General features: G+C 46.9%; 1 protein-coding gene across 1 annotated transcript; it reads left to right on the forward strand.

Annotated features, from left to right (window-relative positions):
* Window positions 1-6,219: 6,219 nt before the first annotated feature.
* On the forward strand, window positions 6,220-12,971 carry LOC142559388 (uncharacterized). Its single transcript, XM_075670991.1, has 4 exons — window positions 6,220-6,246; window positions 9,241-9,594; window positions 10,469-10,657; window positions 12,909-12,971. Exons 1-4 carry the CDS (start codon window positions 6,220-6,222, stop codon window positions 12,969-12,971), a joined length of 633 nt encoding a protein of 210 aa, XP_075527106.1.
* The last annotated feature ends 509 nt before the right edge of the window (window positions 12,972-13,480 follow it).

Here is a 13,480-nt window from a genome sequence, read left to right on the forward strand (position 1 = left end):
TAGTTCGACAGCTCCCGATTACATTGGGTCATTGAGGATTTTTTTTAATGGCACATATATGTAAACACACAAGCGTTTTTACAATTTGCCTCCTATCGAAATGCTATTGCGGCAGCCGGGACTCTTTTTTAGCCTCCAAGTCCTTGCTCCATACGTTAGCACCGGCAGAATGCAATGGTCGTACACATTTCAAGGATGGCGGGGAGCCTCCGCTCATGCTGTGCTAATACCTGTCGTATGCCTTCCCATCCATTCTTATTATCCATCTTCTCCATTCTTCTTAGGATTAGCGTCCGCTGCGAGTATTGCACTAGGTAAACACACTCTTTCACATATCCCAGACGCTGCCTTCCAGTCATGAATAATTCTTTTCTTGCCAGGCTATCGATCATTACGTTTGCAACCTGTATATTAATTTTCACCTCTGGTCTTACACTTTCTCGCCTAGGATTCTCAGTAATTTGGTAGAAGTTACCCACAGTGCTGCTTAAAAGGGCAATGCCTTCCGGAAACCGCTACTGCCGAGATATTTTGACATTGATACTCGCAATATTTCCTTCCCAGTCTAACATCTCAAATATGTTTTTTCTAAGCACGCAGCGTAGTATTGGAAAGCTTCTCTCTCCTTGCCCGACCCTTTAGTGAAGGAGTATTTTCGAGATGGGGACGGCGGATACACGCACAGATTCTAATCTGGGGATGCGCCCCTACCAGTGGGGGGGAATAGCGATAGCTTCAACTCACGGTCTCCATGTTGCGCTCGTAATCCAAGGATGACCGCTGTCCACCGGGGAGTTCAGTGCCCTTTCTCAGCTGTTGTTGCTAGTGACGTTGAAGAAAAGGGCTGCGTCTTCGCGTCGATGCCGACGACGACGGCGTGAGACGCGTTGTTTCACCTCCGATTTCGTGAGGAGTCTGCGGGCTGGGTGCGCTAGCGAGGGTGCTTCTATATACTACCACCTTCTCTCCCTCAGTAACACGACCAGTCTTATTTTGAAACAGGCGCCATTTTCCTTGCCTCGTTTTTCTTGGCCCTAAGCTTCGCGTCCCGTTCGAGACAGGGCGAGAAAGCGCGCCTTGCGAAGAAAGCGGGAACAAAACAAAACAACAAACAAGTGGGAAATAAAAGCGTGAATGATCATTCGGTGAAGAAAAGTGCACGGCGCCCGAAGTGCCGCAAATGGAAAATGGAGGTCGGCGTGCAACGCACCCAGAAATCTTACGTTTCTTTCATTTTCAGGTATTGCGGTCATTTAGGCTCACATACATAAAAAAATATGAAACACTTCAGAAAGGAAGTGTTATACGAAGACAAATCAAGAACGGCCGGTGAAGTGTGCGACTCTTCTTCTTTCGTGACCTTTTATAAAGCTGGAACTCTGGCGAAATGACTCGGTGGCGAAAGACGTCGTTCACGCCGCGTGATCGAGCAGGCGTGCTCACGGTGCAAGCGCCTGCGTCTCGGGGCTTCAAGTTGAAAAAAAGAAATGCTGCGCCTTATAGTACTAGGCGCCCTATTATCGTCCACGGTCTCTGCAAACAAAAAAAAAAGAGTTTCGGCTTTCTTTTCTTACGCTCTTTTCGCCAGTCACTGCGACGCGAAACGCAAGAAAGGTTGTCAGCCCGTTTTCTTTTTAATCCCATTACTCCTGGGCACATGCTTTATTTACTTATTTTCTTATTTATTTATTTATTTATTTATTTATTTTTACTCCGCAATTCTCAGTCAGACTCGGTATCTGGAACCCGGTCGCCAGGCTAATGGAGGAAATGAGCCAAGCACACGATGAAAACCGAAAAGAGAGCTGACGGGAAAATGTGGAGGAAATGGCTCTTCTTTAGTGAGGAACTTAGCGTGACCTTGAGTTTATTATTGCAGGCATGCGACCGCGTTCTGGTCTCTTGGGAATTCCAGATTTGCTTCCACTCGCGGTGACTACTTGCTAGCGCTGACAGACCGCAATGCACTCGTTTCCACGCGCGGATCCATGCGAGTCTACTACAATGATTTACCAGAATGAGACTTTATTCTCCAATAATTTGGACAGGTAAAACGCTTCAATAAGTAGCCGGACCGGGTCTTGCATACGTGGTGTGTATCACAGCTAGGAGGCACGAATAACAACAAAATGCATAATTGCGGTAAACAGCACAATGAAATGTACAAACCCGAGAAACACGACGTATTAATAGTATTTCCAAGCGTATAACTTCTAGATATGGAAAAGAAATACAGGTGCACATTCACAATACTCGGAGCTCAAAAAAGAAAGAGCCAGAAATACAAACAGAAATGCATACATATCACTCACGAACAGAAAGAAACTACGTATTATTAGAAGACATGCAACTGCGGACAACAACAATCAATGTTCTGAAAGAAAGCCATGATGTAAGAAGATTTCACAGCTGGTCTAATAGGCCTGTTATGATTATAATAACCTATAATTAAGTTACTAGATAAAAGGGTTGGGAAAGACAGCGAGGTTAAATCGGCATGATTCTGGTTTGCTACCCTACACTGGGAGAAGGGTAAGGGGAAATGAAAGAAGCGCGGAGAGAAAAAAGCAAAGAAGCGAAAAGAAAAAGATATGGAGGGTTGTGAAAGTCCACGAGAATCAATCTTTCCAATATGCCAATCGGACATTAGATATTCAAGAGCGCCTTCACTGTCTTGTGGTGTGACGACTCTACAGGTCGGCGTTCCAGGACTGTCTGTTCCGAAAGCGGCCGGTCGTCAAGGCGCGCCAGCGCGGTCGCGAGCGACTGCATGCGTGCGCTCTACCGGGGACGAAGAACGTGTTCGGTAGTTTGCTCGTTGCCGCAGTGGTCACACGCAGCACTACTCTCCCATTCGATGCGGAAAGCAAGCGACTTCCTAAATGCGCCGCAAGGTCACAGCCGGCAAAGTACCGTACGTTGTCTCGGGTCGGGATAATCCAGGTGGGTGATGAAGTTCCGGACAGCGGTCCAGTCGATGTAGACGTGCGTTGGAAACTAGGTGTGTTCCACAACGATAGTAAGGCATCATATGTAAGTTCTCCAAGTTTCGCTGCCGTATCGGTTCTTGACAGCGGGATTGGTTCCTGCACGCCATCTTCATCGGCCTGTTGGTTGCCTATTATGCCACAGTATCTAGGGAGCCATTGAAAAGGGAGGTCGTGTCTTCTCTCGACGCGGCGATGAATGAGCTCTCGGATTTCTAGCACTAGTTGTTTGTAGCGTCCATGGCGTAAGGCGGAAAACAAACAATACAGAATACGCTGCAGTGCTTGACACAGAATACAACAGTAAAATCATATGGCCATAGAGAAACTGACAATTTCAAGAATTGTCGGTAACGCAAATATGTGCTCGCAGTAAAGAAAATAAATGGAAGGAGGCGCAGTGAGAATTTATTTTCTGCTGAGCGGTTCCAAGTGAGTACAATGCAAAGAAAATGCTTACATGAATAAATTTATGTGGCAGTTATAATCACGTATTTGTATTGTATGCTGTACGCGTGAAGTAGCGTGGGTGGACTTTTTTTTTGCACCCATTCGTGTCGAAATTTTTGTTGTTGTACGTAATGTTCTAAAATGACGAAAGTCTTAAGAACCGGCGCCTTTCAGGCAGCATGGGGCGTTTTTCAAAGAGAAATCTTGTGGCTAGGTTTTGCAGACCAGCCTCTCCGCACTATGTACGCTAACCATCTTGCCCAGCTTCCTGCCATTCTAATCATTAACATGCGTTCCCAAATACTGGTAGGCACAGACTTTTGATTGAAATATTTACAGCACATGTCTCAAAGAGGATAAGGATAACGCTAACTTGAGAGAAAGATTCGTATGCCACAGGCAGGTGTTCTGAAGTGTTCATAAGTGCAAATGCTAACTCGATTAGTCATACTCTGATTTATGTGGCATTGCATCAATGTTTACAATGTAGTGCAACTGCAAAAGCCCTTCCATGTCCGTCAAGAAATACAAAGCATGTATACGGAAGCATGTATCATGAACGCGCGATAATAACGGTGGCTAATATGTATTATAATCGCATCAGCAGTGCATCAAAATACACCAGGAGGGCATTAGACAGTCCAATGGCTCGATTGCAAAAAGTCATCGGACTTAGTGAAGACACTCATCACACTTTTTTTCTCACGGAGCGGTCCGGTGATAACGATCATCAAAAAGGAGGAACAATGTACACCCTTGCCATTCTTTAACCAATACGCACGAGCGTCGACAGCAGTTGTATGTGTGGATGCGGGCATGCGCATTAAGGTAGCCTAGACCCCACGGCGTGTCAGCGCCTTATAAAGGCGGGAAGCGGAGTGATAGGCTCCAGCATGCACTAGGGCACAGGCATTTCCGGCATGTTCGTCGTCTGCTACGCTGCTCGCACCAGGAAGACACAAGTCCATCGAGCGTAATCTGAGCAGTGCTGTTTGTGAAAATCGCGTGCCACAATAAGTGTGGAGGAATATGCTTCGACTGCGATGTGCTTTCTATTTCCTCTTGATAGGCTCTACGGTACACCCACATGGTGGGTGCTCGGTAGCAATTATTATCAATTATTTAAGAGAAAATGAGACGTCCACCCAACCGTCGCCATTGCTACAAAGGAAACCCATACGGGTGCCTCGAAAGAAATGCCTCACGGCTGAAGAAAAATTTGTTCTGGTCCGGGACTCGAACTCGGGACCACCGACTTTCCGGGGCAGCCGCTCTACCATATGAGCTAACCAGGCGGCTAGCAGGTGACAGGGCGAAGTCGAATTTGTCAACAACTCGAAACTCATAACGACTTCGGCCCACGCTCGCTTGCCTACTTGCGGGAGCAGCATATGTCGCTACGTTACCCAAAGACGTTGGGCGGAGCAAGACGCCGGGCCTTCTGCCTATGCGGTCAATGGCCAGGCATAAGCGCGCCTTCTGGACATTCCGTTCACGCGGAATATCCTGAATAGAGCCTCGCATTACTGAAACCCAGGCATCCGCCAGGGGTAAATATTAAAAACGAATGTGTAAAAATGTGAAGCTATTGGCCTAAAAAAGAAGCAGCATCTATGATTGCACAGAATTGTAGCTGCGTCGTCTGGCTATATCTGGCTATACGCAATGCGGCCTAGTCTATAGCAAAAGCAGGACTTGAATGAGTATGATTTTATTACATGAAATGGCTCTCTCACTTAGGGAAAGGTAGGGAAAATAACGGTAGGATAGATAAAAATATAACTACGTATAACGAATTTTTTTTAAATTATAGAAGCAGCCTTGCAGTTCAGCATCCCACGCACAGAGACATAATGACAATTATCTGGCGTGCGTCTTACGTCAGTCTCAGCAGTCGGCCTAATCTAGCAATCCAGATTACGGGTGATGGGTGATCTGTGCTTTTTACCTTGTCTGTTCGAGGCTGGGGCAGCAACAAGTTGCGTAGATAGGGGCACGTTGCAATTTTACATGTCTTACGAGTGACAGAAAACGCGGCGGAACAAGTTGATTCAACCCTTGGAAGCACAGCTTCCTCGGCGGCGTTTCTAGCGTTGCATGTTCCGCTTGGCGTAGTCCTCCACCAGGTCAGCACGTATTCTATGAGTGGTGCTCCCGGCCTGGCTTTGGGACTTGAGCTCCACGAGGAAGTTCCCTGAAGGGAGGGTATGTGTTCTGCTGCACCTCTTCCTGAAACTGTTTTCTTGCCTCTGATTTGTCATGTTCTCTCTTATCTTCAAGTCCCATGAACTTCGGTGCGATAGGCACATCGTCTATTGCAGCAGACGAGCGGGAGTGCAGCATCTCGTTCGCTGCGTCGTGGACCGCGCCGTTGCCGACACTGCTCGCGTGTGCTGGGACCGAGTCCACGTGCACCTCGACCCCGTGAGACCGATGAAGATCTGATACAGCTCGTTTTATACGGTTATCCTAATAAACAACTCGTGGAAGTCTTGAAAGCGCTTTCAAGGCCTGCAGCGGGTCAGTGAAAATGGCAATTGTCTGCCTCCTTTACTGAGTCTTCTCTGTGGATTGCTGCATTCAGATGGTTTTCGCCTAGTCACGCAATGCATCCAAGGCTTCCTGCATGGCCCGACACTGGTCCTCCGTCATCAGAGAGGCGTCGCCTAGCTGTGTCCACCATGTTATATCATCGCCATATAGGTACATGAGGCACTGGGAATCTGTTGCAAGCGGATGACCAAGCTTTCCATAAACAGATTAAATAAGAACTGGAGACAAAATGGCGCCCAGCGGGACGCCCCTCACTGTTGGTGAAAGACGCAGCTTGTGGATAGAAGCATAGGAAGGTAAACGTACGGTTCTCTAAGATAGACCTCACGATGTTGATTACACTCCGACCTGAGTTTGCTTTTTCAAGAGCAGCGATGACTGATTCGTGCGTCACTGTGCCGAAATCCTGCATTGTGTGCGCTCCGTAATCGAACCGTATAGCAGATGGTATTCGAACTGGAAATTACGTTTTATGGTGACACATTCTAATGCCGGTGTCACCGCTAATGCGCTGACATGCCATTCAGGCGATGTTCGCGTGCTATTGTTAAAACATTGCAAGTGTGTATGTGTCAATGTCTTCTCCAAGAAAATACACGTGCGCCAATCATCCCATACGTCTTTTCCCATTTTCCTAATTACCCTCGGGTAGAGGACGTCCCTCTTCGGAAGCTTTGGGCCTGGGGCCTAGTACCTTAAGCTCCTATGTGCCCAAAGGCACCTGTAGGGCAGCACTGACCCGAAGGCCCTATGAAGTGCCTAAAGCCTCCACGTCTGCAGCTGATGCTCACCATCTGTTGCAGCTGTGTCAAGAAATAAAACTCGCACGCTGAAAATGTCTTTGAGGCACGCGGATGCAGTCAGACTAGACTGAGTTAAGAACTTCGCCAGGAAACGGGACAAGAACGTGAGACACACGCAAACGGCATTTCTGCGTGCGTCTCATTATTTTGTCGCGTTACCGGGCGCTGTTTCAGATTTCGAAATCATGTACTAATTAGCTCAACAGTCAATTCTCGGGAAGACCAGACTGCAAGCGCTTAATTATGGGCCATAATTTCCACAAGCCACTAAAGCTTAATATTAATGTAGAATGTCGGCACGCGTTTGTTAATGCGTTTAGCCTTCTTCGAATACTAACTAAATTTGGTGTGCTACTATCTAACAGCTGTCGCATGACACAACTGGGTCCACTGAGTATATACCCATTCTTGATCATTGCACTCTAATAGGTGTATACCCGAACAGAGATTCAAGAGAAGTGCATTCAGTGGCAACCGGTGCGTGCCACCGAATACGTGGCTCAATCGCAACTTGGATAACGCACAGACAGACAAACAGACATCGAAATTTATTTGATCCTAAGGCGCTACTGTCGAGACCCCCTAACGGGAGGTCGTTGAAGCCGCTGGCCACGCCCACGTAGAGGACAGAACGCCGTGACGCTCCGCCGTTTCCTGGGACCTCTGTATTGCCTGGGCTTGATTTTGCAGTACCGTGCATCTGATGGTCTCCTCTCATTCGGCTTCGCTGGAGAAAAGGTCGTTAGGGAACGCGGGACATCGCCAGAGCATGTGGGCCATAGAGCAAAAGGTTTCACTATATTCAGGACAATTGGGGTCCACAACCGAGTATATCCTACTAAGGAAGCCCCGCGACGGCAAAGATGGCGTCTGAAAGATTCTAAGAATAGCTGACTGACCTCTACTGGGCTTTGGGTGAGGAAGAGTATAAACTCTCTCACCAAGTTGGTAATGTTAAGTAATTTAATTAAATGTGAGAAGTGGATCGTTCTGCTGAGTCCCTTCCTGCCCCTCCGGAGCCTCCAGACAGTCGCGGTGCGTGAGTTTTCGCGCACGGTCGTAGGCCAACTAGTTGAGGTTTGGGAAGCCCTCGAAAATGTTCCTCCTCATGTGTGCGGAGAACCACGTGATATAATGAGAACCGGGGCAAGCCCTTTTCTCTAGAATCGAGGCCGCCTCTCGAGCGAGCTTACCCGATTCGAAAGCTCTGATTGCGTCTCTCGAGTCGGTGTAAATGTAGGTACGCTCTGGGTCACACAAACTAGCGCAACCGAAATTTTCTGTGCTATACGCGGGGTGGCTCCCTTGCCGTGGCGGAGGAGCGAAGCATCCCCCGCCCATCTATAAGCGACAACGCGAGCATTATCTTGTTCCCGTACTACGCCGCATCTATAAAGACTGCGGAGACTGTGCTTGTCAACTGTAACTTTCAAGATAGCTCGTGCCCGGGCTTTACGCCTACCATAGTTACGCTGTGGATGTACGTTTCGCAGGAAGGGCCTCACCGGGTAGGTGCCCTCGTTTCCCGTGTCAGTGTTATTCGGCGGTACTCCATTATCATAGAGTATTTTTTTTTACTGAGTACGGGCATTCTTGGTCAATGTCAAAAAATTGATATGTACCCGAATATACAAGCAGGGCGATAGCCAAGAAGTAAAGAAGTCGGCAAAAGAAGCAGGCGGGTGTGGACAAAGAATTAACGCTCTTGCTATTCTCCCTTTTATGCTATCCCCACCCCCCTTCATAATGATTTACTCGGCCCTTGTAATACATGAATAAATAAAATGAATATACAAAGTAGAACAAAATTAGACTTGTGCGTTCATTGAGCGAATTTGGTTTTTACCTCTTGTCCTGCTTGTGCGCGCATTCAGCGAGTAGCGTTGAGCAATCTAGAAGTCACGAAGCCGGCAACGACAATGGAAGAAGTCGACTTCAGATATGTGCGTAACATTACATTCCATTTGCGTCATTATCTACAAATATTTCAGTAAGTGGCGTTTCGTTTAGCATAACATTTACATTTATCATTTGCGCAAACACAATTGAAAGTTTCGCTTAACAACCATTCCCACATAAGCGTGGGATCTATGCAATTGGTTGTGAAACCTAATTTAAGGTGTCTTAGACGATATGATGTGTCACTACATTTCTGAAATGTTAATTGCATTATCGTCGACAGCCATTGGGAACTGGGTTGGGCCAGAAGTCGCCAGCGCCAAGAAGATGAAGACGACGGAGACCTCGTAACCGCGAAACTCTTGAAAGACTATATAAAAGTTTTCACTCACTCACTCACTCAGCTATAGTACGCCTCGTGGGAATCCGTGTGGTCAAAAGAGGAAGAAGCCTCGTTTGACAGCACCTCTTTAGATTTTTTGTCACGTAAGGTCAGGTCATAAAACATTATTATCGTTACTAAATCGTCTTCTTCCGTGAAATTGCAGTCATCCAATGCTATCCCACCACATGACCGCTTGCCGAGCCTGAATGTCGGAGGAGAAACGAGACGCGGCATCACAAGCGGCCGCTCGCGATGTGCGCCAACAAAGAGGACGATCGCCGAGGCGCGAGCTCGAAAAAGGAACGTTGCCGCTTGCCGGACCACGACGACGCCCTGCTGCTGCGCTGGCCAGCCACCACTGCCAACAATAAAGGTGAACGGCCCGCATGTACCGGCCGCCTGCACCATCATCAACAACAGCCTGCCGGGTGGCCGTCGAGGGAGCAAAGCAGTGTTCAAACATCGCTGGAACCTGCGTACCGCACTGCCCAGCCGAATGGACCCACTGCTTGACGATGTGAGTGGGGCATCTGCGAGAAATACGTATGGTCTTTCTGAAAAGAGGCACCTATTTTTGTTTAACTTGATCACATCACTCATTCGGCTTACCGTGTCCGTACGCCGTCTTGACGGCCGACCTCTACGCTTGGCGTGCAGCTGCTTGAAAGTCACACGAACAGCTGGTGCATGCGACGACGGCGCTATAGAAGGCACCACCCCTAAAGAATAGTTTGCGCACATTTTGACTCATATTCACGATAGTGCGCTAGCTCGCCTGCGGTGCATGTAGCTTCGCAAGTGTTTGATATAAAAGAAGGGTATGTTGTTCTCACATGACAACCGGAAGTTTGTCCGCGGTGACCTTGAGGAAGCCACGCAGTGCATGGGGAACTCGTGGCCTAAGAATGTTTTATACCACTGGGGAGGCACTGACATTGTTCAGTTTAAGCCATTAACATGTAAAATTATTCCTCGAATGCATTTTCTTGTTTTAATTTTTGTGTGTCTGTGTTTTTTGTGTGGTTTTTCTTTGACTTGAGCACTGAAACCCCTTGCCCGATATAAGTTTGGTCACATGGTCCAGAGCTTCAAAATAAGTTGTTGTGAGCTTGCGTCAAGTGTGTACCGCCAGTTCTTCATTTATCCACGTCCGTAAATCGTCATTGGACGGATGTACTGGTCCAGTGGATTACATAAACATTTCAATCGGAAGGGCAACGTGCGCAGCACATTAAGTGGTAAAGAAATGAAGCTGGATTTCTTTTATTTTTGCGTGTTGTAATGGGGGCATATTGCCAAAAGCTGTTTTATTAGCTGTAATATGAGAGAATGACCAAAGCCTTGTCATTGCAGCACTTCCCTTGTGCTTTTCTTGCAACGTTCGGATGCAGAGCAAGAGCCGTGATCAACAGCTGGCGCAGCTGTCGCGTTTCTGCGAAGCTCTGTGGCTCAAGCGCCAGATGACGGACGTCGAGGTACAAGTCGAGGCTGAAGTGTTTCAGGCACACAAGCTCATCCTCACCTGTCACTCACCCTACTTTCACAAGCTGCTCATCAATACGAAGCCCGAGATGCTCAAGGTGAGTGACGCGGTACACACACTACCGGTGTTCACCAGTGAAAGTTGATCTTTAGTTCATGTTAAGTGCTCAATCGCGAGTAGTCAAACGTCCAGTCTGGATAGTCTTCGTTTGCTTATTTCTCCATTTCACGCCTCTTACACCACGTGGTAATATCCGAAAGGGCAAATTCTAATCGCATCACTCACCAGTCACCTACAATGCAACTCGCTATGTATGCTGCAGTATACGCCGTGGTTACTTAGTGGCTAAGGTGTTGGGCTGCGAAGCACGAGGTCGCCAGATCAAATCCCGGCCATGGTTGCCGCATTTCGATAGGGGTGAAATGCGAGAATAATAGTGTACTTTGATTTAGGTAGACGTTAAAGAGCTTCAGGTGGTCTAAATTGCCGCAGTTTCCACCTATGGCGTGCCTCATAATCAAATCGGGGTTCTGGCAAGTACGCGTTTACTGCCAAGGCCTGGAGTGGGCGAACGCTGTCATGCCTTGGCTCCTTCAATTGAACACATTGTTGTTTCACCAGGAGAGAAAAAAAAAAGAGACAAGTCAGCTTTTAAAATACGCCGTCTATCCAGCATAAAATTTCACAGACAATTATATGTTCTTTTATATTGCTTATAAAGTTATTGAAGTAATTGGTTATATTTGAACCGTAACATTGTAATAATCTTCCTCGTGTTAGCGCACTTTCTCGTTTTACTGTGCTTTTGCGCTTCGAGCATTAGGAATGCCCATTGCTCTAAGATGTCTGTATTTTAATCTTGTCTCGCAAAGTATAGGATTATTACTTTTTTTACCGATGACTGTTCATTCGGTAAATCAGTGCTGTTCACTTAACCTTTGTCGCAGGACTGTATCCTAAACTTCTTTAGTGTTCTTCTCTAATCAGAATTCTCTAATGAGAATTTCCCGCTGACACGAGTAGTCTTGTACATTTTCGAACTCATTAAATAAATTCTGGGATATTATGTTTCGGAACTACCCTTCGATATGAGGTGCACCGTAATGTAGGACTCCCCATTAGTTTTTACCACTTGCGGTCATTTAATGTGCACCCATTTCAATGTACAGAGATGTTATTGCGTCACCCACTCCCACCCCCGCCCCCCTTGAAATGCGGCCCCCGCGGCCGGGTTTTGATCCCGCGACCTCGTGCATAGCAGCGCAACGCTATAGGCACTGGAGCGCGTTTGTCAAGTCTGCCCAATGTGCGCCGATACGTGCAAGTGATGGTGCAAGCTATTACAGTCGCACGCGGCTATCTTCGCCGCATGTGTAGAACTTCAAGTACAATATGCCTGTTGTAATAAACCTTCTTTTCTTGGCTTCAACTCACGTCGATAGAGACACTATGTCATGACAGCGCGTATTGTCGAATGAACACGAGTACCAGCAATTACTAGTGAATGCAGAACAATACGTAAAAACAAGCATGTTTATTCTGTCAATCAGATTTTGAAAACCCGCGACTTTGCTTGCCATGGGCACTGCATTCCTATGTCGAGGAATGTAAGAACGCTCGTGCACAACTTCTAGGTGCAGCTTCGAGAAGTCGAGGTGGTCAGAATTGCTCCGGAGTCGTCCATACGGCGTGCCTTGTAATCAGGTCGTGGTTTTGCCGGCAAAATCCCGGATTTTTGTTTAGCTGTGGTTGCGGCTGTCCTTAAGAATTGTGCGGTGGCTCTATTTCTGAATACAAGATGCCAGTAATAAGGTAAATAATGGACAGATTTCTGACAGTGTTGTTCTTATTTACCGTCACTGCAATGTGGCAAAGTAGACCTGGTATGTGGCAATTTGGAAGGAGATTAAGAAAACATTTTCGTGGAATTAATTGTGATCAAAACAGGGTGCGCTTCATATAGTATGCTTCAGGAACAGAAGTCCCGCTATCTTTCGACGGAGTTTATGTTCTCGGACGCGAGTTATAAAAATTCGCTCGCACGTTGAAGAACCCCCGTTGGTAAAAATTATTCCGGAGCCCCGCAACTGTGGCATTTCTCATAATCAAATCGTGGCTTTGATGCACAAAAAATGTACAAGCAGTAAAATATACGTGAGCACCAACCTCTGCGCTTGCCAATGATTTAGCTTCGCAAGCTTAACTGCCTTAAAGATGCAGAGAATCTGCTCGCCATCTGCACGCGCCGCATGCGACCGTTCTCGCTAGCTCCGCTGCTCTCTCTCTCTCTCTCTGAACGACGCACCTTTGCTGGTGCTTCTCCACTCTCCACTCATCCTGTCCTCCAGGCTGGTAGCACGGATTCAACGTGCTACGTTCCCATGGAGTCGGATAACAGCCAGCCACATTGAGAAGGGGCCCTGACGTGTCCGAAGGGGACTGGCGTATCAGACAAAACAAGAAAATAATAAACAAGGAAAGAATGACACAGCATATCCCTGATTGCAAACATGATTGAGTGATCAATTGAGTGATCGATGCACATGTCCAAATTGGTCGTGCTGCTACGCTGTTATCGCGGTATGTTTTTCTTTCTTTTATCTCGCGTTCTTGATTACAATGCATAAAAATAGGCAGAACTTATTGACCCAGAGCCAAAAGCTAGTAGGGGGTCTAGAGTAAAATATATAAGTACAAGCAATAAATTTTTCAAAGGGAACCATAAATGATAAATCCATTTTTTCTGAGAAGGAAAATGCACGCGAGAAACAAAACGTGAACGCTGAGTAGTATAGGGTAGTACATAACAGGAAGAAATGCATGATAATACAGTTAGCATAACCTGCAACATGGTGCTACACACACTGAATCTGAAATATAATAGAAGGCTAATTCACGATAAAAATAATTTATGAATAAC

Source organism: Dermacentor variabilis, chromosome 10 (assembly GCF_050947875.1).
Source record: "Dermacentor variabilis isolate Ectoservices chromosome 10, ASM5094787v1, whole genome shotgun sequence".
Taxonomy (NCBI): Eukaryota; Metazoa; Arthropoda; class Arachnida; order Ixodida; family Ixodidae; genus Dermacentor; species Dermacentor variabilis.